Source organism: Schistocerca gregaria, chromosome 1 (assembly GCF_023897955.1).
Source record: "Schistocerca gregaria isolate iqSchGreg1 chromosome 1, iqSchGreg1.2, whole genome shotgun sequence".
NCBI lineage: Eukaryota > Metazoa > Arthropoda > Insecta > Orthoptera > Acrididae > Schistocerca > Schistocerca gregaria.
In genome coordinates this window covers 1,093,939,482-1,093,964,191 of record NC_064920.1, presented here as the reverse complement: position 1 = coordinate 1,093,964,191, position 24,710 = coordinate 1,093,939,482, and the positions used below count along the sequence as shown (strand labels likewise).

The 24,710-nt window shown below is 43.7% G+C and overlaps 1 protein-coding gene across 1 annotated transcript in view; it reads left to right on the top strand.

Annotated features, from left to right (window-relative positions):
- Positions 1-21,174, top strand: part of LOC126282154 (prostaglandin reductase 1-like) — a 32,022-nt gene extending 10,848 nt beyond the window's left edge. Inside the window, exons 2-3 of the mRNA XM_049981673.1 lie at positions 12,004-12,351; positions 20,479-21,174. Coding sequence (XP_049837630.1) covers positions 12,004-12,351; positions 20,479-20,931 — 801 coding nt within the window. The 3' untranslated portion in view covers positions 20,932-21,174. The remainder of the gene's footprint in view (positions 1-12,003; positions 12,352-20,478) is intronic.
- The last annotated feature ends 3,536 nt before the right edge of the window (positions 21,175-24,710 follow it).

Here is a 24,710-nt window from a genome sequence, read left to right as displayed (position 1 = left end):
AGCACGGACTCTGATTAAAAGAGGATGGGCAAAGAATGCGGCCGTGCCCTTTCGGAGGAAAGATCCCTGAATTTGCCTTAAGGGAATTCAGGAAATCAGGCAAACCTTTAACCAAGAGGGCCGATCACGGGCTTTAAACGTCGTCCTCCCGAACGGCAGTCCAATAGTCCAACGTGCTAACCACTGCGCTACCCTGCTCGGTCGTCGAGTTTATTACTGCTCTTCGCAGAAGAAAACAGAAGCATTCATCGCTGCAAGCAGAACGCAGCACCTGGTACGTGGTTGTCCAACGTGCGGCTTCGTGGTAAACTGTCGGGAAAGAATGATTGGTTCAGTAAAACGATGCCGTCGTAAAGTACTCAGGCGAAGCAGTCTGGAGGAGGAGTGGTTTCAAATATTTGTTGTAAGTCCTGAAGTCGAAATCTGCTCGACAGCCGCCTCCGAGACTGATGACGAAGTGTGCACGCCAGCGCACTTGTTAGTACACGAGAGAGTTAATACTTTAGCAAGAGGGATCGAGCCCTCAAACTCAGCTGCTCTGGTGAAAGAATTAAAGCACCAGCAGAAACCATCAGCAGACCTCTGGGATAGTTAGAGTAAAGAGTAATTCATTCTACATACGAACTTTCATCACAGTCTGAACGTCTGTGGAAGCAAGAAGATTAGAATCGTCCTCATCGTCCAAGAAACCTTGCCCCAACATACTCAGAAAAGGAGGAGGGTAAAGGACTAACGAATTGCCCGGCAAGGAGTTTAACGGACTGTTATTGTCACTTATTTGGACGGAAGAGAGTTTGTGAGGTTAATCCAATAGGTTATATTTTGCGGGCTGTCCAGTGTAATACGATAGCTTATTATGAAGAGGAGAGACACTTTATTCAATCACAAACATGGGACCGCGGACGCGTAGGAGGCAGTTAAGATCGGTTCGTACTCGTGTTGACAGCCGAAATCAGCTTGGCAAGAGCACGTGGAGGGCCAGTTTCACACTGTGCTCCACAGAAGAGGATATCTCTGGACGTCCACCGGCTGCTAAGGTGACCGCGTCACTGGGAAAACCCATCGGTTGGGCTGCACAACGGCTGCTCGTTTCTCACGACCGCTTTTCGAGTCCAGTGCAAAAATAAACCTTGCCCCAAAACATCGAACCATATATGTGTTTATAAGTTGTAAGTTAAATGTTATAAACCATTCCTGAACTGTAGAAGTGAATACTTCGGTAACGCATTATGGGAATGAAACTTAGGAGGTGTCTACGGGTACATCTGGTACAACTGTATCGGACTGTGATAGTAGATTCCCTGAATTTATTCACATATTTAGATGAGAGGCTGAAAAGTGGATTTCACGCAGTTGAAAACAGCTTTTCTTACTGAATAAGCGGAGAAACATTAAAAGTAGCGGCAGTACTCTAAATTTTAGATATATGGGAAATTATTTAAAGTATAATTTAAATTGCTTGTTAATACTTACACTTATAAACCCGAAAACGGAGGAAAATCATGGAAAATATTGTTTATAAGCAAACTAAGGCAGACAAAAGATAACTGACAAGAGCATAATATTTATCGGGAAATTTCCGTGTGATCTGATGTGTCGTGTGTGTATAAAAGCAATTTTTATGTTCAGTAGTTGAACCGACTTCAGTAGTCCTTGACCGAGGTTTCCTGGGTGGACAGCGGCATTTTGTAGGGCAGTCTAGCTTCGGACGCCGTTGGACGTTGTCACGCTGCGTTACTGTCTGCTTCGAGGAAGTTTTATCTGATGAGCTATAAAATAGCCACTAGTTCGCGTTTGTGAATTATTCGGAGTTCCTGCTTTCGAACATAGAAACTTTTCAGCATCTAATGGACTTGTCATTTTTCGGACTGCATGTGATACAAGCTACACTTAGAATGTTTCAGTGTGCAGCCATTGTGGAATTTATAGTTTGAGATACTGCGGAACTTCAACGGTTTTCTAAAGAAAACTCACGCAATTAGACGTGTTTTATTGAACCACCTCGAAGATCTTGAGAAACACGGTGAGGCTCTGAAATTAATTTACTGTGAACTGTGACTTCCACTTTTCATATGTCCTTATTGGAAATAATCTCGAAACTGTGAAACTTTAAAAAATACGTGAATTTTGCATAGCAAATTCCTCCTGCTTTCACATTAAATACTTTTGTGGAACATTGTGTACATTGCGACGAATGTGATTTGGCGCCCCATAGACGAAACGTAGCCAAACTTCTTAAGTCCAACAACATTTATGGTGGCTGATTGAAGTGTTCGCTCTGTGTAGTGAGTGGGTAAATATTTTCGTGCAATAGCACGTGGCGCTCCGAGCTGGTATAGCATCTGTGAACAGTTCAGAACTTTTTCAGTGCCTTGATGAGAGATATTATTCTTTATTTCGTCACCCACACCACTTTAAAATTCCTATACAACCCGTTTGGTCGCACCAGCGTGCGAAAGATGTCGAAGCACATTGAAGTTAAATATTATTTTCTGTTACCCAGTATTGCACGGGTATGTATTTATTCAAATCTTCTGTTAGGCCTTCTTCCTATTCTGTTCATATCCGCCTCTCAGCACTCTCCGTCCATTTTCTTCTACCCTTCGCCCTGTCTATCTCCTACCCCCCTCCACTCTCTCTCCATCACCTCGTTCCCACTTCTAAATTCATGTCCCCTCCAGCCCTCTTAAGTTCATCTCACATTTCTCTCACTAAGTTTCTCAACGTCAACCCCCTTGCATCACTTTTCCCCCCCTCCTCTTTCTCTCCCTCTCCTCCTCCCCCTCTTTCTGTCAACCTCCTCATCCCCACCTCTCTCTGTCCATCTCTTTCTGCCCTTGCTCTGTTCATTTTCACCTCCCCCCTATCACTGTCCGCTTCCTCTTTCTCCTCTCTCTATCCACAATCTCCTCATTCCTCTATGTCCATCTCATCCTTCCCTCTTCTCTACCTGCACAGTACATATTTCCAGAAGTAAGTAATATGTGTACGAAGTTTGGTTCAAATCGATTGAGAGCTTTAGGAGGAGCTTTCTTCCCATGCCTTGCCAAAGTGCACACATGACAAATATAGAGGGCGACAATTACTCAATTACTCGTATACGAAAAAAACGTAAATTTGTTACAAACTGCAGCGTTCACTCACTTTATTCAGTATGTAAACAACACTACATATATTCGGATTTGGGTTATGACAAGTTCTATAAGGTTGCCACCATTGGCGATGATGTGACGCAGTCGAAGAGCGAAATTCTGCATGGCTTACTGAAGTATCAGAACATCGATGCTTTCTATGACCTTCTGAATAGCTGTTTTCAGTTCAGCAGTAGTTTTGGGGTTATTGCTGTATACCATGTCTATAATGTGGTCCCACAAAAAGAAGTCACATGCGCTCGGATCTGGAGAATATGGTGGCCAATAGAGGTCCATGCCAGTGGCCTCCTGGTGCCCCAGAGCCAGAATGCGGTCCCCAGAGTGCTCCTACAGGACATCAAACACTCTCCTGCTTCATTGGGGTACAGCTTCATCCTGCGTGAACAAGGGTTACTTTGGATAATGGGGATAAAATCATCTCCCAAAATCTTCGCGTACCATTTGGTAGTCGCCGTGCCATCAAGGAATATCTCACCGATTACTCCGCGACTGAACATCGCCCACCACAAAGTCTCCTGTTGAAGGGAAGCGGCTTCTCGATCGCGAAATGCGCATTCTCAGTCACCCAAAAGCGTCAATTTTGTTGATTGATGAACCAATCTGAATGAAAGTGGACTTCGTCGCTAAACCCTACCATATTCACATCAAAATCCTGTTCGTCAATTATGTGGACAATAGTGGTTCCATGGCCCTTGGGCTTAATGGCTAATGGGTTTGAATTTGTGTAGGAAGAGTTGCAGGTCTTCAACAACAACTTGTCGCAGTGTCTAACAGTTGATTCCCACCTGTTGTGCAGTTCGTCTGATCGATTTCCTGGGGCTAGTTTCAAACACAGTGCTTGTTTTCTCGATGTTTTCAGGCGTATTCAACATTTCTGGATGACCGACATTGCCAACACTGTCATCACGAACACCACCTGTTGTCTCAACCTTGCGATGCAAATTCTTGATTGTTAGCACACTGGAACCGGTTTTCTTCAGCTTGAACTCGGTTGCAAACATACTTTGACCCACAGTTGGTCTGTTATTTCTCGCATGGTAGGCCTTCACAAGTTCTATACTCTATACTAGCAAACCGTTCAGAAGTTATGACGATTTTATTTCATATAGTTCAATACTTGTTACGCTATATACACTCCTGGAAATTGAAATAAGAACACCGTGAATTCATTGTCCCAGGAAGGGGAAACTTTATTGACACATTTCTGGGGTCACATACATCACATGATCACACTGACAGAACCACAGGCACATAGACACAGGCTACAGAGCATGCAAAATGTCGGCACTAGTACAGTGTATATCCACCTTTCGCAGCAATGCAGGCTGCTATTCTCCCATGGAGACGATCGTAGAGATGCTGGATGTAGTCCTGTGGAACGGCTTGCCATGCCATTTCCACCTGGCGCCTCAGTTGGACCAGCGTTCGTGCTGGACGTGCAGACCGCGTGAGACGACGCTTCATCCAGTCCCAAACATGCTCAATGGGGGACAGATCCGGAGATCTTGCTGGCCAGGGTAGTTGACTTACACCTTCTAGAGCACGTTGGGTGGCACGGGATACATGCGGACGTGCATTGTCCTGTTGGAACAGCAAGTTCCCTTGCCGGTCTAGGAATGGTAGAACGATGGGTTCGATGACGGTTTGGATGTACCGTGCACTATTCAGTGTCCCCTCGACGATCACCAGAGGTGTACGGCCAGTGTAGGAGATCGCTCCCCACACCATGATGCCGGGTGTTGGCCCTGTGTGCCTCGGTCGTATGCAGTCCTGATTGTGGCGCTCACCTGCACGGCGCCAAACACGCATACGACCATCATTGGCACCAAGGCAGAAGCGACTCTCATCGCTGAAGACGACACGTCTCCATTCGTCCCTCCATTCACGCCTGTCGCGACACCACTGGAGGCGGGCTGCACGATGTTGGGGCATGAGCGGAAGACGGCCTAACGGTGTGCGGGACCGTAGCCCAGCTTCATGGAGACGGTTGCGAATGGTCCTCGCCGATACCCCAGGAGCAACAGTGTCCCTAATTTGCTGGGAAGTGGCGGTGCGGTCGCCTACGGCACTGCGTAGGATCCTACGGTCTTGGCGTGCATCCGTGCGTCGCTGCGGTCCGGTCCGAGGTCGACGGGCACGTGCACCTTCCGCCGACCACTGGCGACAACATCGATGTACTGTGGAGACCTCACGCCCCACGTGTTGAGCAATTCGGCGGTACGTCCACCCGGCCTCCCGCATGCCCACTATACGCCCTCGCTCAAAGTCCGTCAACTGCACATACGGTTCACGTCCACGCTGTCGCGGCATGCTACCAGTGTTAAAGACTGCGATGGAGCTCCGTATGTCACGGCAAACTGGCTGACACTGACGGCGGCGGTGCACAAATGCTGCGCAGCTAGCGCCATTCGACGGCCAACACCGCGGTTCCTGGTGTGTCCGCTGTGCCGTGCGTGTGATCATTGCTTGTAAGCCCTCTCGCAGTGTCCGGAGCAAGTATGGTGGGTCTGACACACCGGTGTCAATGTGTTCTTTTTTCCATTTCCAGGAGTGTATAAGGGCTATTCGGAAAACAACGAACGATAAATCGCGAAATGGAAACCACAGTGAAAATAAAAACTGTTTCATTTGCAACAGTGAGCTACAACGTCCAGCTGCTTATCTCCATAGTCGTCGAACCGACTTAGAAGTTTGTCGTAGCGTTGTACCAACTTTCCAATGCCCTCGTTATAGAAGGCAGCCGCCAGTGCTTTCCGTCAATTCTCTACGCTAGCTTACAGCTGGTTTTCTGTGCTAAAATGTTGTCTACATAGCCAGCGGTTCATGTGAGCAGAAATGAAACTCAGAGGGAGACAATTACGGGCTCTATTGTGGGTAATCAAACATTTGCAACTGAAAACGATGCAGGAGTATCTTCATTGCCCCTGCGGAATGTGGCTTAGAATTGTCTTGGAGAAGAAAGCGCATGATAGTTATGTAATGTTGGCTGTATAGCTTCAGGCGAAATTTCTCAACAGTTCCTCGTACTTGTCGGGAGGCACTGTTGCCCTACGTGTCTACATGTGCTCCCTGTGTGCTCAGAACTAATAAAAGAACGACGTAACGCGATCGACAGGTATACTAGAGACACTGCCCAATACATCTGTGCAAAACGTCATCGGATTTTCACTGTGGTTCCCATTTCGAGACCGATCGTTCCTTACTTTCCGAAAAACCCTTCTACCTGATCTGTAGCGAATTTCACTGTGCTGTTTCGTCTTCATGAAGCTCAGCATTTATGACGTCCTATTTCCTGAACAATGTGTTTCACAATGATATGCCAAAAAGTCGTACTTTTGTGCAATTTCGCGCCCATTTCAATGTGTACGACGTCACATCCCCTTAAATAGGTGTCGTAAAATTATATAATATTGTTAGTACATCCAGTGGTATGTTTGGGTACCCTCTGAGAAATGTGTTGTGAATAGAGTTAATAGTAAACAAGTAATACATTAAAACGTCGTGCATGATGTCACGTTTGCCAAACACGTCTGTATTGGTGACGCCACATCTCCACTATTTGTCATACTATGATTAGTTTTGTAGGTACATTCAATGGTGGATGTGTATAGTGTCTGCGGAAAACGTTGTTTATAGAGTAAGTACCAATAAAGTAAGAAATTTAAATGTCTTGCGTGTGACCTCAGTTTACCACGCGACTCGTCGTTTATGATGTCACATCTCCTGAGATATCTGTTGTTTAACGATGTAGTTCTTCTGGTACATTTGGTGGTATATGTGAATACCCCCTGCAAAACGTGTCACGAATATAGACAGTGGTAAAGAACTCATAAATGAAAACGTCTTGTACATGCGGCAGTTTCGGTGCATGATCAGTGAAAATGTAGTAAGTGATACATGTTTCTCCTTTCATCATTTTGTAGAGGGTTTTCGGGGAGAAATAGTTTCCTAAACGTTTGAAATGTTGTACAAAGTTTATTGCAAATCAGTAAGTGCTCTCGTTCTGAAGTAATGGATGACGAAGTTATAGATATATCTGTGTCGTGGGCTATACCTGGTTTTCATCCATACTCCAGACCCTCTTAAACCGGCGCTGTTCCAACCCCCACAGAGGTTCTTTCCAGACAGTAAGTAATAACTGTACAAAGTTTGGTTGAAATCGGTTGAATGGTTAAGGGTATGTGGAACATACAAACATGCATATACACACATAGAAAGGACTTTCCTCAATTCTCTTTGTAGAGAGGACATAGTAGGGCAAGGTTTCCATACGAACCCATGTCCAGAAACTTCATCCAACGATCCTCCATAGCATCATCGTTATTGGCCCAGTCACCTGTAAATGTATGTATGTATGTACATGGTGATTCTGTGATGATTTTACAAACTTTCTAGGACGATGAAGAAGGACAAATGCATCACTTTGTGGTGATGGCCCCTGTAATAGAAACGAACGAGGTGAGAGATATAAGCGGAAACGTTCTGATACCTCTGACAGAGGGCAAAATAATATTAATATCTGTGCTTAGATATGAATGGTTCATTAACAAGCTGATGGACCTCTATTTGCCCATAGTACAGCTGCGATTGTTCTGGGAATACTGGCATATAGTGATTGTATAGTCTCCAGTGGAATGTTATGCTTCTCCTCGATCAGAACCTCCTCCAATATCCCCCACAATGGTTCGATAATGTTCACGTCCCGGTACAGTACTGGCCAGAGAAAACGCTACAGTTCAGTTACATGCTCCTCATAGCAAGATTATACCGTCCTGCCTGTGTGAATGGGAACATTATCGCCCTGAAATATGACATCATTTCTGGGGAACAACATTTGAATCAAGTGTGCACCTGATCACCTAAAATGTTCACGTAATCAGTGACTGCAAAACGGCCTTGAGAGTAAAAAGGGGGCCAGCTTAATACTGTGATATGGCTGCCCACAAAATCAAGCTTCCATCTCCACACTTCGCCGTTGGAATCAAGGAATCTGGATTGTAAGGATTTTTTGGCGTTTTTCAGATGTAAACCCGCCCAGATGTTGGAAATATCGAAAACGTTGACTCGTCGGACCCTGGAACGTGTTTCCACGAATCAGCCGTCCAGGATGCCTAACACCATGTTTTACGCTTCTTTGCGTCGCTAATGGTTTCGGTATAGCAGCTCGTCCATGGATACTCGTTTTAGGGGTTCTCGGCAGACAGTGTCAATAGGTACGGGGTCTCGAAAATGGCTATTGAGCTATGCAGTCACTTTAGACGCAGTAGTTTTGTGTTTTTTGACACAATTCGTGTTAGCGTACGATGATTTATGTCATTTAGTTTAGATTTGTGCCCACTGTTACGTTTACATGATGATGTCTTTCCATGTTTTGTGTAGGCTGTTATAACTGATGAAACTGGTGCCCTTGAAACATCCAATAAGTTGGCTTTCTTGGTTGCTGCTTCAGATAATCGGTCCCCCGCAATCTACTCTCATTGGAACACTTAGGCCTTTCACCGCAAGTCGACCTCGGCCTCTGAATGCAAATACTAAGTGTGCACTGTTCGTAAACAATCTGCACTGATGCCTAGTCCATACTGAACTTGCACAGTCCAGCCCAACACGTTCCTTACCTTCGTTGTTGACTGTCAAAAACAACCATCCTATTGCTACCACTGTTCGTATCGTTTTGCCTATCCCCTGTTGTTAATGTAAGGTATGCAACTTCCAGAGGTGGTAGTTTGGACCAAGCCAAGACAAAATATTCGGGAAACATGGGCTGTTTTCACTTGTTTAATAGATATGTTTCACACTAGCGAAGATGATCAAGTGTTCCTTAAGTATACTTTTTACAGCCATGTTTACTGGACATATTTTCTTGTTTTGGCCCATGTTAGCACTTCTGAAAGTTTCGTACCTTACATTCTTACGGACAACACTACCGGTACATTGTCGATGACCTCCTAAATGCCTGTTTTCAGTTCATCAGTGATTTTGGCTTTATTGCTGTACAACTTGTTTTTTAATACAGCCCCACAAAAATGGAGTAGTTATGTTCAAACCATCCTGCTGGACGAATATCCGCAACTGAACATTATACTAGCGGTTGAAAATACCACCTCAGTTGTAAATTACTTTGCCAGTGGTGGTGGCCGAGCGGTTCTAGGCGCTTCAGTCCGGAACCGCGCGACTGCTACGGTCGCAGGTTCGAATCCTACCTCTCGCATGGATGTGTGTGATGTCCTTAGGTTAGTTAGGTTTAAGTAGTTTTACGTTGTAGGGGACTGATGACCTCACATGTTAACTCCCATACTGCTCAGAGCCATTTGAACCATTTTTTGTAAATTTCTTTTATGAAACGACCTGTTTCGGGCTCCCATAAGCCCATCCTTAGGTGTCGCAACTGTTTTGTTGCCCCTGGGCGCCCCGGTGGACGTGTTATATGCGTGGTTTGCTACCTTGAGCGCAGAACAGGCAGTCACTGTTGCGACGCCATAGGATGGGCTTATGAGAGCCCGAAACCGGTTATGATAATAAAAGAAATTTACATCTGAAGCAGTATTTTCAACCTCTAGAGCTTATGTTCAGTTCCAGAGAATGTGGTGGCCCATCGAGTTCCATGCCAGTGGCGCCTGGGTACCCCACAACAAAAATGCGGTCCCAGAAGTGTCCTCCAGTACATCACTCTCATCCTTCGATGGAGTTGAGCTCCGTCCTGGATGAAACACATCTTGTCGAAATATGTGGCACTTTGATTAATGAGGATTAACTCATCTTCCAAAACCTTCACGCTATCAAGGAATAGCGCAGCGATTATTCCGTGACTGGACATTGCACACAACAGAGTCATTCGTTGATGGTGAAGAGACTTCTCGATGGCGAAATGCAGATTCTCAATCCCCCAAAAGCGCCAATTTGGCTTGCTTACGAACTCATCCAAATGAAAGTGGAATTCGTTTCTAAACCAAACCGTAGAGCACATACTAATTCCCATCATGTGCCACGGCCAACTGTGCAGTCATAACTCCCTAATGCAAACTGTTCAGAAGTTATGACGATTTTATTTCATATAGTTCAATAATTGTCACCCTGTAAATATCAGTGACGTTCCTGGACATGGGTTACTATGTAAAACTTGATGTACTATGTCCTCTCTTCAGCCTCCATGAGCGTCTAACGAGAATTGTGAAACAGCCTGTTATGAATTCATACGCACTTACCTCATTATTATTATTAGGGTATGCATCAATTACAGTAATACAAATTTAGCAAAACAAAGAAATATAAATGAACATGCGAATTTATATACAGTACACAAGTTTTATAACGGCTCAGACAACACTCGGATGTTGATGCACTCGATCCAGCGGAGTGCCTCGTGGGATGCTTGATGGAGCTTCTCAATGCGACCAGGGAAGCATCTGATTGGACATTCATTCACAATGTGGCTCATTGTGTGGGTGTCACCACAGTCACACACACTGTCATTTGAAAAGCCCCACTTGTGCGTGTTTTATTTGCACCTACCCTCTTCAGTCCGATATCTGTTTAACTGCTCTCACACCGCTTGGTGGAAGTCTGGAACTAGAACTGTTGGCTTGTCTACAAGTTCGTGGTTTTGGGTTCTTGTAGCTTTCCACTCACGTTTCTACTCTGCGTGCTAGTCGAATCCTGTAGATAGCATCTGGACTCTCATTTCACATGCTGGTCTTATAGACAGAGTGATAGCAAATTGTCATGACGAAGGATCGAGTTGTTTTCAGAAACTAGTTGACAGAGGTTGTAAAGAGCAGCCTCTCGACGGAAGTCTGGTGGACAGATGTTTGAAAGGACTGCTAGCTAGCAAGTAGGTGTAGACCGGACTGTACCACCAATTACTCTCATAAATGGGTTCAGTAGGAGGTCTACTTTCACTACATGGGCGCTTCGGAGCCAAACTGGTGCACAGTATTCTGTTGCAGAATATACCAGTGCAAGGAGTACTCCTCAGATGACTGATGTGCTTGCTCAACATGTACTGCCTGCCAGCCTTCCTACAAGGTTCACTCGTGTTTGTATCTTCTTCGCCAGGTTAAAAAAGTGTTTTTTGTATGTGAAAGTTCTGTCCAAAGTGCCTCCCGGGTATTTTGGGCTTTCGTTATATCTGACTGTGCCAAGAGGGCCGAACTGTGAACTGATCTTTGCTGATGATAGGTGCTTAGAGATGTGGAACAGGCTTACCTCGGTTTTAGAAACATTTGGTCCCAGTCACCAGGTCTCAGAATACTCATAAAGTTTAGTAAAGCTGTTCGTCAGGTGTTCTTCACATTCAGAAACGTCTTCACTCTGATATGAAATTGCCAGATCAGCTGTATATTGAAATTTTTAGAGAGGGTCAAATTCGGCGGGTCAGCTGTGTAAAGGTTGAATAACACTGGAGCAAGAACAGAGCCCTGAGGTAGTCCGTCACTGACTACATGCAATCTGCTTTTCTCTTCTCCTTGATGTACTTTAAACCGCCTATTGCTTAACATGTTACTTGAGAGGTTGCGTAGAGTTCTGAAAAGGTACTGATAATTTCAACAGCGATTACGAAATTAACAACAACTTGAAACTTACACAAATGGCACTGTTCAAAGCCAACCTGGAAACGTACTTCCTATATAACTGTTATAGTACATATTGGTAATATGATCTCAGTAAGCGAGAATGTTGTAAATGTAAGTGACGTGTCTTATTGACTTAACATGGAGCTATACCAAACAGACGCCATTTCAAAAGCCCAATACCGTGTTATACTGACGTGTGGTCTCCTGCAGCTGAATTTTTTTTCAGGATTGGTACCACTGCTGTCAGACTGGCAGCTAGTTTTCGCTCTGGTTGGTTCCAGGTGGCGCGTATCGTCGAGAGCCGTTCGCCGGAGTACCCAGTTGGGCGTCACGTGGTCGCGTCACTAGGATGGCGTGACCAAACAGTGATCAGCGTGGCGCCGACGGATGAGGACCCCCTGCCGCCGATGCTGGTGCCAGACTACGGAGACCTGCCGCTGTCGCTGTCGCTGGGGGTGCTGGGTATGCCGGGAGCCACCGCCTACTTCGGACTGCTCGACATCTGCGACCCCAAACCGGGGGAGGTGGTGGTCGTCAGCGGCGCGGCGGGTGCCGTGGGCTCCATAGTCGGGCAGATAGCGCGCATCAGTGGCTGCAAGGTCATCGGCATTGCGGGCTCCGACCTCAAGGTAGTCATTTAGTGTCAGTTCTCCCTATTACTTCTGTTCCCTTTTGTATTGGGCAATTTCCTAAGAGTGAAGACTAGTTCGTTAAGGGCCGAAAAAATGACAGCACCATCCATGGAAGATATATTTCTTGTATGAAATTTTCACTCTGCAGCGAAGTGCGCTGTCATATGAAACCGCCTGGCAGGTCTGACTGTGTTAGAGACTGAGACTCGAACTCGGGACCTTTGCCTTTTGCGGGAAAATACCCAACCAGAGGAGCGTCTGTGAAGATTGGAAGGTAGGAGTTGAGGTACTGGCAGAATTGAAGCTGTGAGGGAGGGTCGTCGATAGTGCTTCAGTAGCTCAGTCGGTGGAGCACTTGCTGCGCAGGGAAAAGGTCCCGAGTTCGATTCTCGGTTTCTCACACAGTTGTAAGTGACCAGGAATTTTCATATCAGTGTACATTCGCTGCAGAGTAAAAATTTTATTCTGGAAACGTCCCACAGGCTACGGCTAAGCCCTGTCTCCGCAGATCCTTTCTGCCAGGAGTGCTAGCTCTGCCAACATCGCAAACGAGTTACTGTGAAATTAGGAAGGTAGGAGACGAAGCAATGGCAAAAAAAGAAAAAAATGTGTGTGAAATGTTATGGGACTTAACTGCTAAGGTCATCAGTCCCTAAGCTTACACACTACTTAACCTAAATTATCCTAAGGACAAAAACACACACACCCACGTCCGAGGGAGGACTGGTTACACTTAGAGTTTTAGTGTTCCTGGCAATGTTGTTGTTGTGGTCTTCAGTCCTGAGACTGGGTTGATGCAGCTCTCCGTGCTACTCTATCCTGTGCAAGCTTCGTCATTTCCCAGTACTTACTGCAACCTACATCCTTCTGAATCTGCTTAGTGTATTCCTCTCTTGGTCTCCCTCTACGATTTTTACCATCCACTGGCCTCCAATGCTAAATTTGTGATCCCTTGATGCCTCAAAACATGTCCTACCAACCGGTCCCTTCTTTTTGTCAAGTTGTGCCACAAACTCCTCTTCTCCCCAATTCCATTCAACACCTCCACATTATTTATGTGATCTACCCATCTAATCTTCAGCATTCTTCTGTAGCACTGCATTTCGAAAGCTTCTATTCTCTTCTTGTCCACACTATTTACCGTCCATGTTTCACTTCCATACATGGCTACACTCCATACAAATACTTTCAGAAACGACTTCCTGACACTTAAATCCATACCCAATGCTAACAAATTTCTCTTCTTCACATATGCTTTCCTTGCCATTGCCAGTCTACATTTTATATCTGGGAGTGGCTACAACCCTGTCTCACTCCCTTCCCAACCACTGCTTCCTTTTCATGCCCCTCGACTCTTATAACTGCCATCTGGTTTCTGTACCAATTGTAAATAGCCTTACGCTCCTTGTATTTTACCCCTCCCACCTTCAGAATTTGAAACAGAGTATTCCAGTTAACATTGTCAAAAGTTTTCTCTACGTTTACAAATGCTAGAAACTTAGGTTTGCCTTTTCTTAATCTTTCTTCTAAGATAAGTGGTAAGGTTAGTATTGTTCACGTGTGTCAACATTTATACAGAATCCAAACTGATCTTCCTCGATGTCAGCTTCTACCAGTTTTTCCATTCGTCTGTAAAGAATTCGCGTTAGTATTTTGCAGCTGTGACTTATTAAACTGATAGTTCGGTAATTTTCACATTTGTCATCACCTGCTTTCTTTGGGATTGGAATTATTACATTCTTCTTGAAGTCTGAGGGTATTTCGCCTGTCTCATACATCTTGCTCACGAGATGGTAGAGTTTTGTCATGACTGACTCTCCCAACGCTGTCAGTAGTTCTAATGGAATGTTGTCTATTCTCGGGGCCTTGTCTCGACTCAGGTCTTTCAGTGCTCTGCCAAACTCTTCACGCAGTATCTTCTCTCCCATTTCGTCTTCATCTACATCCTCTTCCTCTTTCTCTTCCTCTTCCTCTTCCTCTTCCTCTTCCTCTTCCTCTTCCTCTTCCTCTTCCTCTTCCTCTTCCTCTTCCTCTTCCTGGTAATAGATATCTATAAAACAGAAGTATTGCACTAATCTATATCGAATGGGGAAGTAAAATTCCTCTTTAAAAATAGTTCTTCTGTATAGGATAATACAGAAAATAAATAAAAATGTACATTAAAATCGCTATACATCCGAAACCATTTGAAATAAGGGTGTAAGTCCACATGAAGTATTATTTTCTCCAAGCCAACATCTCTGTCATATCCCAAAAATACTGACACTTCCTCTTGTTTCACCCTGTACTACGTATCTGTTATTAAGGGTTATTCACATGTATGGGAGAGTCCTGAACCTTGAAACACTAATAGACTTTAGCGACTAGTCAGTCTTCCTTGGGAATTACAAAAAGTACTCTGGAAAAGTACGAGTTCTTTGGAACAATTATAATGTTCGGATGTAAATGCGTTACGATCGACTACACACTAATAGGTAGTAAGTGGAGTCGAATTAAGAAGAAGTATTAAAAAAAGCCAGTTGTTGTTGCTGTTGTTTTTCTGTGGTCTTCAGTTGAAAGAGTGGTTTGATGCAGTTTTCCATGCTGCTCTATCCTGTGCAAACCTCTTCAATTCCGAGTAACTACTGCAACCTACATCCTTCTGAATCGGCTTAGTTTATTCATCTCTTGATCTCCCTCTACGACTTTTATCCTCCACATTTCCCTCCAATACTACATTCATGATCGCTTGATGCCTCGGACTGTATCCTACCAACCGATCCCTTCTATTAATCAAGCTGTGCTTCAAATTCCTTCTCCTCATTAATTGCATGACCTACCCAGCTAATCTTCAGTATTCTTTTGTAGCACCAAATTTCGAAAGTTTTTATTCTATTCTTGTTTAAACTGTTCATGTTTTGCTTCCATATATGCCTACACTTCTTACAAATACTTTCAGAAAAGACTTCCTGACACTCATGTGAAGTTATCAAATTTCTCTTCTACAGAAACGACTTTCTTGTCATTGATAGTCTGCATTTTATATCCTCCCTACACGACCATCATCAGTTATTTTCCTTCCCAAATAGAAAAACTCGTCTTCTACTCTATGTATCTCATTTCCTAATCTAATTCCCTCAACATCATTTGATTTTGATTCAACTACATTCCACTATTCTCGTTTTGCTTTTGTTCATGTTCACCTTGTATCCTCGTTTCAAGACACTGTCCATTCCGTTCAAATTGTCTTCCCTGTCCTTTGCTGTGTCTGACAGAATTATAATGTCATATCCACACACCATTTTTTCTTCTTCCTGGACAATAACTCCTACTCCAAATGTTTCCTTTGCTGCTTGTTCAGTATACAGATTGGATCACATTAGGGATGGACTACAACACTCCCTTGTCAACTACTGCTTTCCCTTCGTGCCCCTGAACTCTTACAACTGTCGCCTGGCTTCTATAAAAATTGTAAATAGCCTTCGCTCCCTGTATTTTTGCCCTGCACCGTCAGAATTTAAAACAGACTATTCCAGTCAACATCACCAATAGCTTCCTCTAAGTCTACAAATGCTAGAAACGGAGTTTTGTCTTGCCTTAACCTATCTTCGAAAATAAGTCATAGGGTCAGTATTGGGTCAAATGTTCTTACATTTCTACGGAATCCAAACTGGTCTTCTCGGAGGTCGGCTACTACCAGTTTCTCCATACGTCTGTAAACAATTGGTGTTAGTATTTCGCAACGGTGACTTATTAAACAGATTGTTCAGCAGTTTCCACACCTATCAGCACCTGCTTTTATTTGGAATGAAAATGCAAGTTATAATTTAAACTTATTTTGATGCAGTACCTACTCCCAGCTAAGATAAATTTCCATTTTCAGTACACGGAAAACTGGTTAGACATTGAAGAAACATAGTTCATTTCTAAGTATCATATGTTCCATGGTAAAAAGCCTACTGGCATTTCAACATAGAAGATGGTGCACTTCTGAGGAAGTATGACTTAACCACCCACAATATGGCTGCCCAAATCATAACCGAATCCCACCATGATCCACACCCGGGACGTAAACATGGCCAGCAGCTGGAAACGATGTGCAACCAGACTCATCAGTCCGAATATCATTTTTATCTTGCTCTTTTGACAGTGTTTTAAGGTTTCGGCTGCATATTTTCTGTTACGGTAATTTTACTGTGACTGATATCTTGTTTTGGAACTACGGCTCGCCCTACGATTCCCTGAATATGTGGTTTTGGTGCTGACAGGTATCGCGAGTGGGACATGCAATTCTGCAATCCATTTTCCGTCACAGTTTTCTTCAATATCACAAGCTGTGACATTTCGCGAGTAAGACAATGACCCGATTATATAATAAATTTCCTTTACTTTTGAACTTTTAACATTGCAGCGTGTCAGCAATCCTGAATAATTTAATGATTACAAAGAATCCGCCTCGACTACAAATTGAAACCGGATGTTGACCTAGGTTTCGGCGTTGATAAACACGGTTACATCGGAACACGCTAAAACTACAGACTGCCTATAGAGGCATGGTCCAACATGAATACAGAACGCCCAAAAGGCAAAAGACTCGCATAAGATGTAAAATAAACAGTACGTGTGCACCATGTCAACAGCTGTACTTACAAGGGAACCTCCCCATCGCACCCCCCTCAAATTTAGTTATAAGTTGAGACAGTGGATAGGCGTTGAAAAACTGAACACACATCACTCGAGAAAACAGGAAGAAGTTGTGTGGAACTATGAAAATAATAAGCAAAATATACAAATTGAGTAGTCCATGCGTAACATAGGCAACATCAAGAAGAGTAAGCGCTCAGGAGCGCCGTGGCCCCGTGGTTAGCGTGAGCAGCTGCGTAGCGAGAGGTCCTTGATTCAAGTCTAACCTCGAATTAAAAGTTTATTTTTCAGACAATTATTTTGCGGCGCTGCACAGGTAAACAAAGCAGCATTGTTTACGTGTTCGTGTGTCAATTATCAAAGTTCAGGCACTCACACATAATCAACTTCGCTCTCCAAAACTCCAGCACATGTTCAGATTTGCTTGGACATATGCAGCGTTTGACTGTCTACACACGGAAAAATTTGAAAACGTTAAAAACATTTGTTTTGACAGAGCACAGGGAAAACTGTGTGACTGTGAAACTGTTGCATTCATTTGTTGCAGTTTATGTGACATTCTCTTATGTTTTCATCACTTTTTTGGGAGTGATTATCACATCCACAAGCAAACCTAAAGTGGGCAAGGTGGGAGAATCTTTTACCCATTCGCCAAATGTACAAGTTTGGTGAGTCGACATCTGAAACATCCCCTTAGAAAAATTATACATTACTGTGCTTAAACTGACACACAACATTTTTTAGCGCAACGCAATCTGACTTTCAATAATCCCTACAAAAAAAAAAAAAAGATGGCCCTGACTAACATTAACCTATACGTTTCACAAATCACTTACCTCACAAAAATCTTCGTTACTCGAAGTACTGCAATACAGCGAGCGCCACTACTGCCAGCTAAATAAAAGATTCAAACTACGGAAGGCACTAACTACTGATAGGTATAGTTAGCAAATGAAAGATTTTAATAGAAAAGAAACAATGTATTTACCTTAATAGTCATAATATATATAGCAGTTCATGACATACATTCTTACAAATTTCAAAACTCCGCCATTTCTCTCCCTACATCCACCACTGCTGGCGGCACACCTCCAACTGCGCAACGCTACGCGCTGTTAACATCCACCTACCACCCAGCACTACAATGGCAGACAACAACAGACTGCACACAGCACAGACAGTGATTTTCATTCAGAGCGCTACGTGGCGTTACCATTAAAAAAACCTAAACAGCGTACTTACACAACATATTCCTGTCATGTGACGCACATGCCGTCACCATTGTCGTATAGAATATATCAGACGTGTTTTCCTGTGGAGGAATCGGTTGACCTAGGACCTTGCGATCAAATGTTTTCGGTTCCCATTGGAGAGGCACGTCCTTTCGTCTACTAATCACACGGTTTTGCGGTGCGGTCGCAAAACACAGACATTAAACTTATTACAGTGAAAAGAGACGTCAATGAACGAACGGACAGATCATAACTTTGCGAAAACGTAAATTTTTCACTCGAAGGTAGACTTGAACCAGGGACTTCTCGTTCCGCAGCTGCTCACGATAACCACGGGACCATGGCGCTCCATAGCTCAGGCTCTCCTTGTTTTGCGTATCTAGCGCATGGACTACTCAGTTTGTACATTTTGCTTATTTTTTTCATAGTTCCACACAACTTCTTCCTGTTTTCTCGATTGATCTGTGTTCCGTTTTTCAAGTCCTATCCAACGTATAGCTAAATATGAGGGGGGGGGGGGGGTGCGATGGGGAGGTTCTCTTGTTAGCTCAAACGTCAGAAGCGTGCTTCCTCGCTCGAGCAAACGTTCGGTGGGCCGCAGGCTCTCAGGTAAACTCTACCTGAGAGTTAGTACAGCTATTGACATGGCACACACGTATCCTTTATTTTACATTTTATGCGAGTCCTTTGCCCTTTTGGGCTTTCTGTATTAATGTTGGACCATGCCTCTTAGGCAGTTTGTAGTTTTAGTGTGTTCTGAAGAAGGCGTGGTTACCCGCACCGAAACCTACGTCAACATCCGGTTTCAATTTGCAATCGAGGCGGATTCTTTATAATCTTTTACTTTACATATATGGTCACAAACCTTTTGTCAACAGATTACCGGTTTCGGTTTATAATAACCATCTTCTGATCTCCAGAATGAGATTTTCACTCTGCAGCGGAGTGTGCGCTGATATGAAATTTCCTGGCAGATTAAAACTGTGTGCCCGACCGAGACTCGAACTCGGGACCTTTGCCTTTCGCGGGCAAGTGCTCTACCATCTGAGCTACCGAAGCACGGGTCACGCCCGCTACTCACAGCTTTACTTCTGCCAGTACCTCGTCTCCTACCTTCCAAACTTTATAGAAGCTCTTCTGCGAACCATGCAGAACTAGCACTCCTGAAAGAAAGGATATTGCTGAGACATGGCTTAGCCACAGCCTTGGGGATGTTTCCAGAATGAGATTTTCACTCTGCAGCGGAGTGTGCGCTGATATGAAACTTCCTGGCAGATTAAAACTGTGTGCCCGACCGAGACTCGACAAGTTCTCTACCATCTGAGCTACCGAAGCACGACTCACGCCCGGTACTCACTGCAGAGTGAAAATCTCATTCTGGAAACATCCCCAAGGCTGTGGCTAAGCCATGTCTCCGCAATATCCTTTCTTTCAGGAGCGCTAGTTCTGCATGGTTCGCAGAAGAGCTTCTGTAAAGTTTGGAAGGTAGGAGACGAGGTACTGGCAGAAGTAAAGCTGTGAGTACCGGTCGTGAGTCGTGCTTCGGTAGCTCAGATGGTAGGAGCACTTGCCCGTGAAAGGCAAAGGTCCCGAGTTCGAGTCTCGGTCGGGCACACAGTTTTATCTGCCAGGAAGTTTCATCTTCTGTTCTGTTTTAAAAAAACAATGTCCTCTGGCAGCAGTACATTAGGACATTGTTTTTATAAAAGAGATCTGAAGATGGTCATTATCGACCGAAACTGATAATCTGTTGACAAAAAAGTTTGTTACAAAAGACGTAAAGTAAGGAAATGTTTACTTCAACAACCATTTGTCACGATCAGTCACCATATACATTCGTCCGCGTTGTCACTTAGCAGATGATGTTTCTCCACTTTCCTTGTATGCGGTATAAATGCAGAATACGGTACCTCTTGAAACTCCAGCAACTTTAAGTATGGAAGCACCCATCATACAACCCACGTTCGATTCACCCATCTCAAGCAGAATCCACTGGCGACTACACAGACCACTGGTTCTGGTTACGACTGTCATTTGTAACGTTTTGAGGAGATTCACAGGTGCCGTTCGTGGCCAAATACAACCGCGCAACAAGTGGGTTTCGCTAGTACTTGCACTTAAGTTCAAGTATAAATTTCTCGCTGTGTTTCCAAAGTTTCGTCCAACCACTGTATTTTATAAGGTCTTCACACTAATCGTGCATGACGCATGAATTTCTCCTTTTATTACATGTAAATAATTTGCTTTCTATGTTGCATCCTATCTGCAGGTCAAGTGGCTGAAGGAGGAGCTAGGTTTCGACCACGCCTTCAACTATAAGACAGTGAACGTGGAGAAGGCGCTGAAGGAGGCTGCCCCAAATGGCGTCGACATCTACTTCGACAACGTGGGAGGAGAGCAGAGCAGTGCGGTGATTGCCAACATGCGGCACCGCGGCCGCATATCCGTGTGTGGCTGCATTTCCACCTACAACGCCACCAAGGTGGCCATGGCGCCCGTCGTCCAGATGCACATGGTCAGGAAGGAGCTCAAGATGGAGGGCTTCATTGTGACCCGGTGGCTCGGCCAGTGGGACAAGGCGTTCAAGGAGATGGCACAGTGGATCAAGGAGGGAAAACTCAAATACAGGGAGACGGTCACAGAGGGCTTTGAGAACACGCCAGAGGCTTTCATCGGTATGCTCAGGGGCGAGAACCTGGGTAAAGCTGTCGTTAAAGTGTGACATCACTTGTCCGTGCAACTGGAATTCAGCAATTGGAGCACTATTTTAAGGAAACTCAGAGCAAACACTTCGCCAAAAGTGGCACATACTACAAATGGAAAGACAGTCGCCAGCTTGTATTACAGTGGGTTTCCAGCCATATCACGATTTTTGTAAACAAGTAGGATTGCCGACTTCGTCAGACCTTTCTATCGGAATTAATTTGTTATTTCTGTGTGGAAATAAATAGTAACTTTGTAATAACACAGGAGTGGTTAATAATTTACCCCTCACACCACTTAAACCTTCATTCTACATATGCTAAAATTTATTTACATATTTCTTCATCATTTATGTACTCTTCCATTGGAATGACGTTTCCAAACAAAGCTAACGAGCATAGTAAATAGTGTTTAAGTGCTTTATTGACTGGCACAGTCACATGAGTTGAAAAACGAAGTACAGAACACTACAAGGCGTTATATTTGAACTTCGTGTTAATTCTTCACAAATGATATTATCAATGTCATTTATTAAGATGTTTGCTGGTATGAATGAGATTGGGCTTTTGCTCGGAGGCCTTCCTTTTTATGTGTATAAGTTGTTAAACTGAATTTAGTTTTGCTCAAGTGGTTACTTTCATAACTTGTATCAGTTTCTTGTACTGGTATTTGGTGAATTAGGGTTTCTTTCCAGTTGCTTTTATGTGGTGTTTATTGTGTTACTGTGTGCGATTAATGCGTATATATTTTGGGCATCAAAAGACATCAGTTTCTAACATGTTAGATCTATATATCTTAAATATTGTGCCTTAATTCGGAGGAATTTTATATACATCCGATCTTATCTATTTATTAATGTGCAGCTAAATGTTAGGAAGTGGACTTTGCAATGTGGTGTGTAGGAGGGCTACTGGAACTGATAACTAGGCTTATGGGGCTATTGCTATTACGGAATTTCGGAGTATTTGTGGTGTTGACTTTTTTTTGTGGCTGAGACATTTACATTTTCAGTGTTTTTTGTTTCATTTGGACTCTATTAACAGGATCAGAATTTATTTCTTTAACAATGTATTCTGAAACGTATCTTTGTTTTATTTATGTATTCTTTTATGTTTATGAACATTTCTGTGTCCTTTTTCCATATTCTGTAGCTGTTTACTCTCTTCCCTGTAGCTTACGTTTTCTTTATTAACACTATTATTAATGCTTCTTTGTTTATCTTCCTGATTTATTATATCAGTTTTCTTCCTTTTGATGAAGCCATTTACCTATGGAAGTGTTGACTATTTCCATGTACAGGTGTGAGGGTTATAAATGTTCAAATGTGTGTGAAATCTTATGGGACTTAACTGCTAAGGTCATCAGTCCGTAAGCTTACACACTTCCTAAATTATCCTAAGGACAAGCAAACACATCCATGCCCGAGGGAGGACTCGAACCTCTGCCGGGACCAGCCGAGGGTTATAAGTGCTGATATTTTTTATTCATTACTGAGGACTGTCTAATGAACAGCGTAACATTAGCATTTACTTCATTCACAGACTAATAATTATGGCTTTCAAGAGTTGTACGTTTTTAGGTTGGTTAGTACCTCCGAGTATATGTGTCAATATCAAGCCACCAGTTCTTATTTTCCCCTGGGCAGCAGGTAAACTCTTGAAGTGTGGTCACGTGCAAGCTGATATTGTGATTCTATACTGACAGGTGTCGTCCACTTAGTGGTGAAGTTATGTCGATGATGAAAACATCAGGAAGAAAATTATTTAACATATTTGCAAGAGGACTTTTAGACATAGAGAAAAAAGAACTAACAAACTGAACAAAATGGCTCTGAGCACTATGGGACTTAACTACTGTAGACATCAGTCCCCTATAACTTAGATCTACTTAAACCTAAGGACATCACACAACACCCAGCCATCACGAGGCAGAGAAAATCCCTGACCCTGCCGGGAATCGAACCCAGGAACCCAGGCGTGGGAAGCGAGAACGCAACCGCACGACCACGAGATGCGGGCTAACAAAGTGAAGTGGGTATGTATTAGAATACCAATGATCACAATATCTCGGCTTATACCCCAAACGCCTCGCACACATACACATACACATACACACACACACACACACACACACACACACACACACACACACACACACAGACACAGTGTGTGTGCACTTGTTCTCTCCTGAACATATTTAAATTTTTTGTGCTCTGTGCTGTACTATTGATATATTTTTAGTTATCTTATCTTCTTCCCCGATCATATGAAATAAGAAAGTAATGTTCTAATGGTAAGTTGCTACCTGTAAGTTCAAACCATATAGTTTTTATAGTTTCAACGTTTTTCCATGCTATTGGCTAATTTTAATATTTAATATACGGGGTGATTATAATGAAAGTTAAACTATCAAAACGCTGCAGGAAAACATCACTTGTCAGAACGACGGCAAATTTCAACGGAATATTATCGGAGAAGGGGGAAAACGTATGGCATAAGAAAAGCAAATAGTTCCAAAATTTAGCAGCAAATGCCACTGTAAGCATCATAATTTATTAGTGGTCGACTCCCACATGACAAATGAGTTATACAACAATGCTTAAGGTGTGATGTTAAACTTTACTACTCGGTGTACATTGATGTACAGGTGCAATACTCTTAGTTACGTAATCCAGTCTTACACGCAAGGTCATGTCACATCTGATGGGAAAAATCGGTTTTTGGTGGTCCAGAGGCCAAGAACCTCATCAAAGGCTTTACTCACATCGGTTTTTAATTGTCCTCACGCCGAAAACAGCACAAAAAGCTTGACTCAAAATTGAATCGGATTATTAAGTTCCGTGTGACTGGCGCAAAACATGTTCAATATGCTGTCCAACGTTTTCTGCAACAAGTTGAAACCGAGAAACAGCATGTTCCACAACTGATCGAAGTGTTTCCGTGGTCACTTTCAGAAAGGGTTGCGCAGTACGTGCCTTCAATGCAGCTAAGTGTGCAATCGAAACACTGAACACCACATTCTTCAGATAGCCCCACAGCCAGAAATCACACGGATTAAGGTCAGGTGATCGCGATGGCCAGGCTGTAGGGAAATGGCGGCTAATAATTCTAGCATTTACGAAATGGCGCTTAGTAGCTGCTTAACTGGATCTGCAATGTGCGTATGTCTGCCATCTTGCATATAAATGGTCCCATCCACATGTCCACGTTGTTGGAGAGCTGGAATGACGTCGTTACGCAAAAGACACCCCTAACGCTTACCAGTGACGGTACAGGTCACAGGACCGGAAGCAGCTGTCTCTTCGAAACAATACGGCCCCTTGATAAATCAAGCCGTAAACCCGCGGCACACAGTGACCTTTTCAGGATGAAGTGGTTCTGGTTGATTTGCTTGTGAATTTTCCGTTACCCATATTCGACAATTCAGTGTATTGACATATCGTGTCAGATGAGCGTGGGGTTCGTCTGTCCACCAAATCCTCCACGGCCGGTCATTGTCCACTTACATGTGAGCAATAAATCCTAAAGCAAAGGTCTCTCTTGTTGGCAGGTCAACAGGAAGCAAGTAGTACACGTGGGTAATTTAGAATGGATAGCAAAGACGAATGTTTCGTAGGATTTTACGCACCGTGCATGCGGGTGTGTCCAATTCTTCGTGCACTACACGTTTGCACACCGCCACTCGTCTACTTCTGCATTGCTGTGGCCACTGCTTCCATTGACGTCGGATCAATTCGTTTCCTCCCTCTACCAGATTGTACACCAAAGAACACGTCTTTTCGAATTTCCGAATCATTGT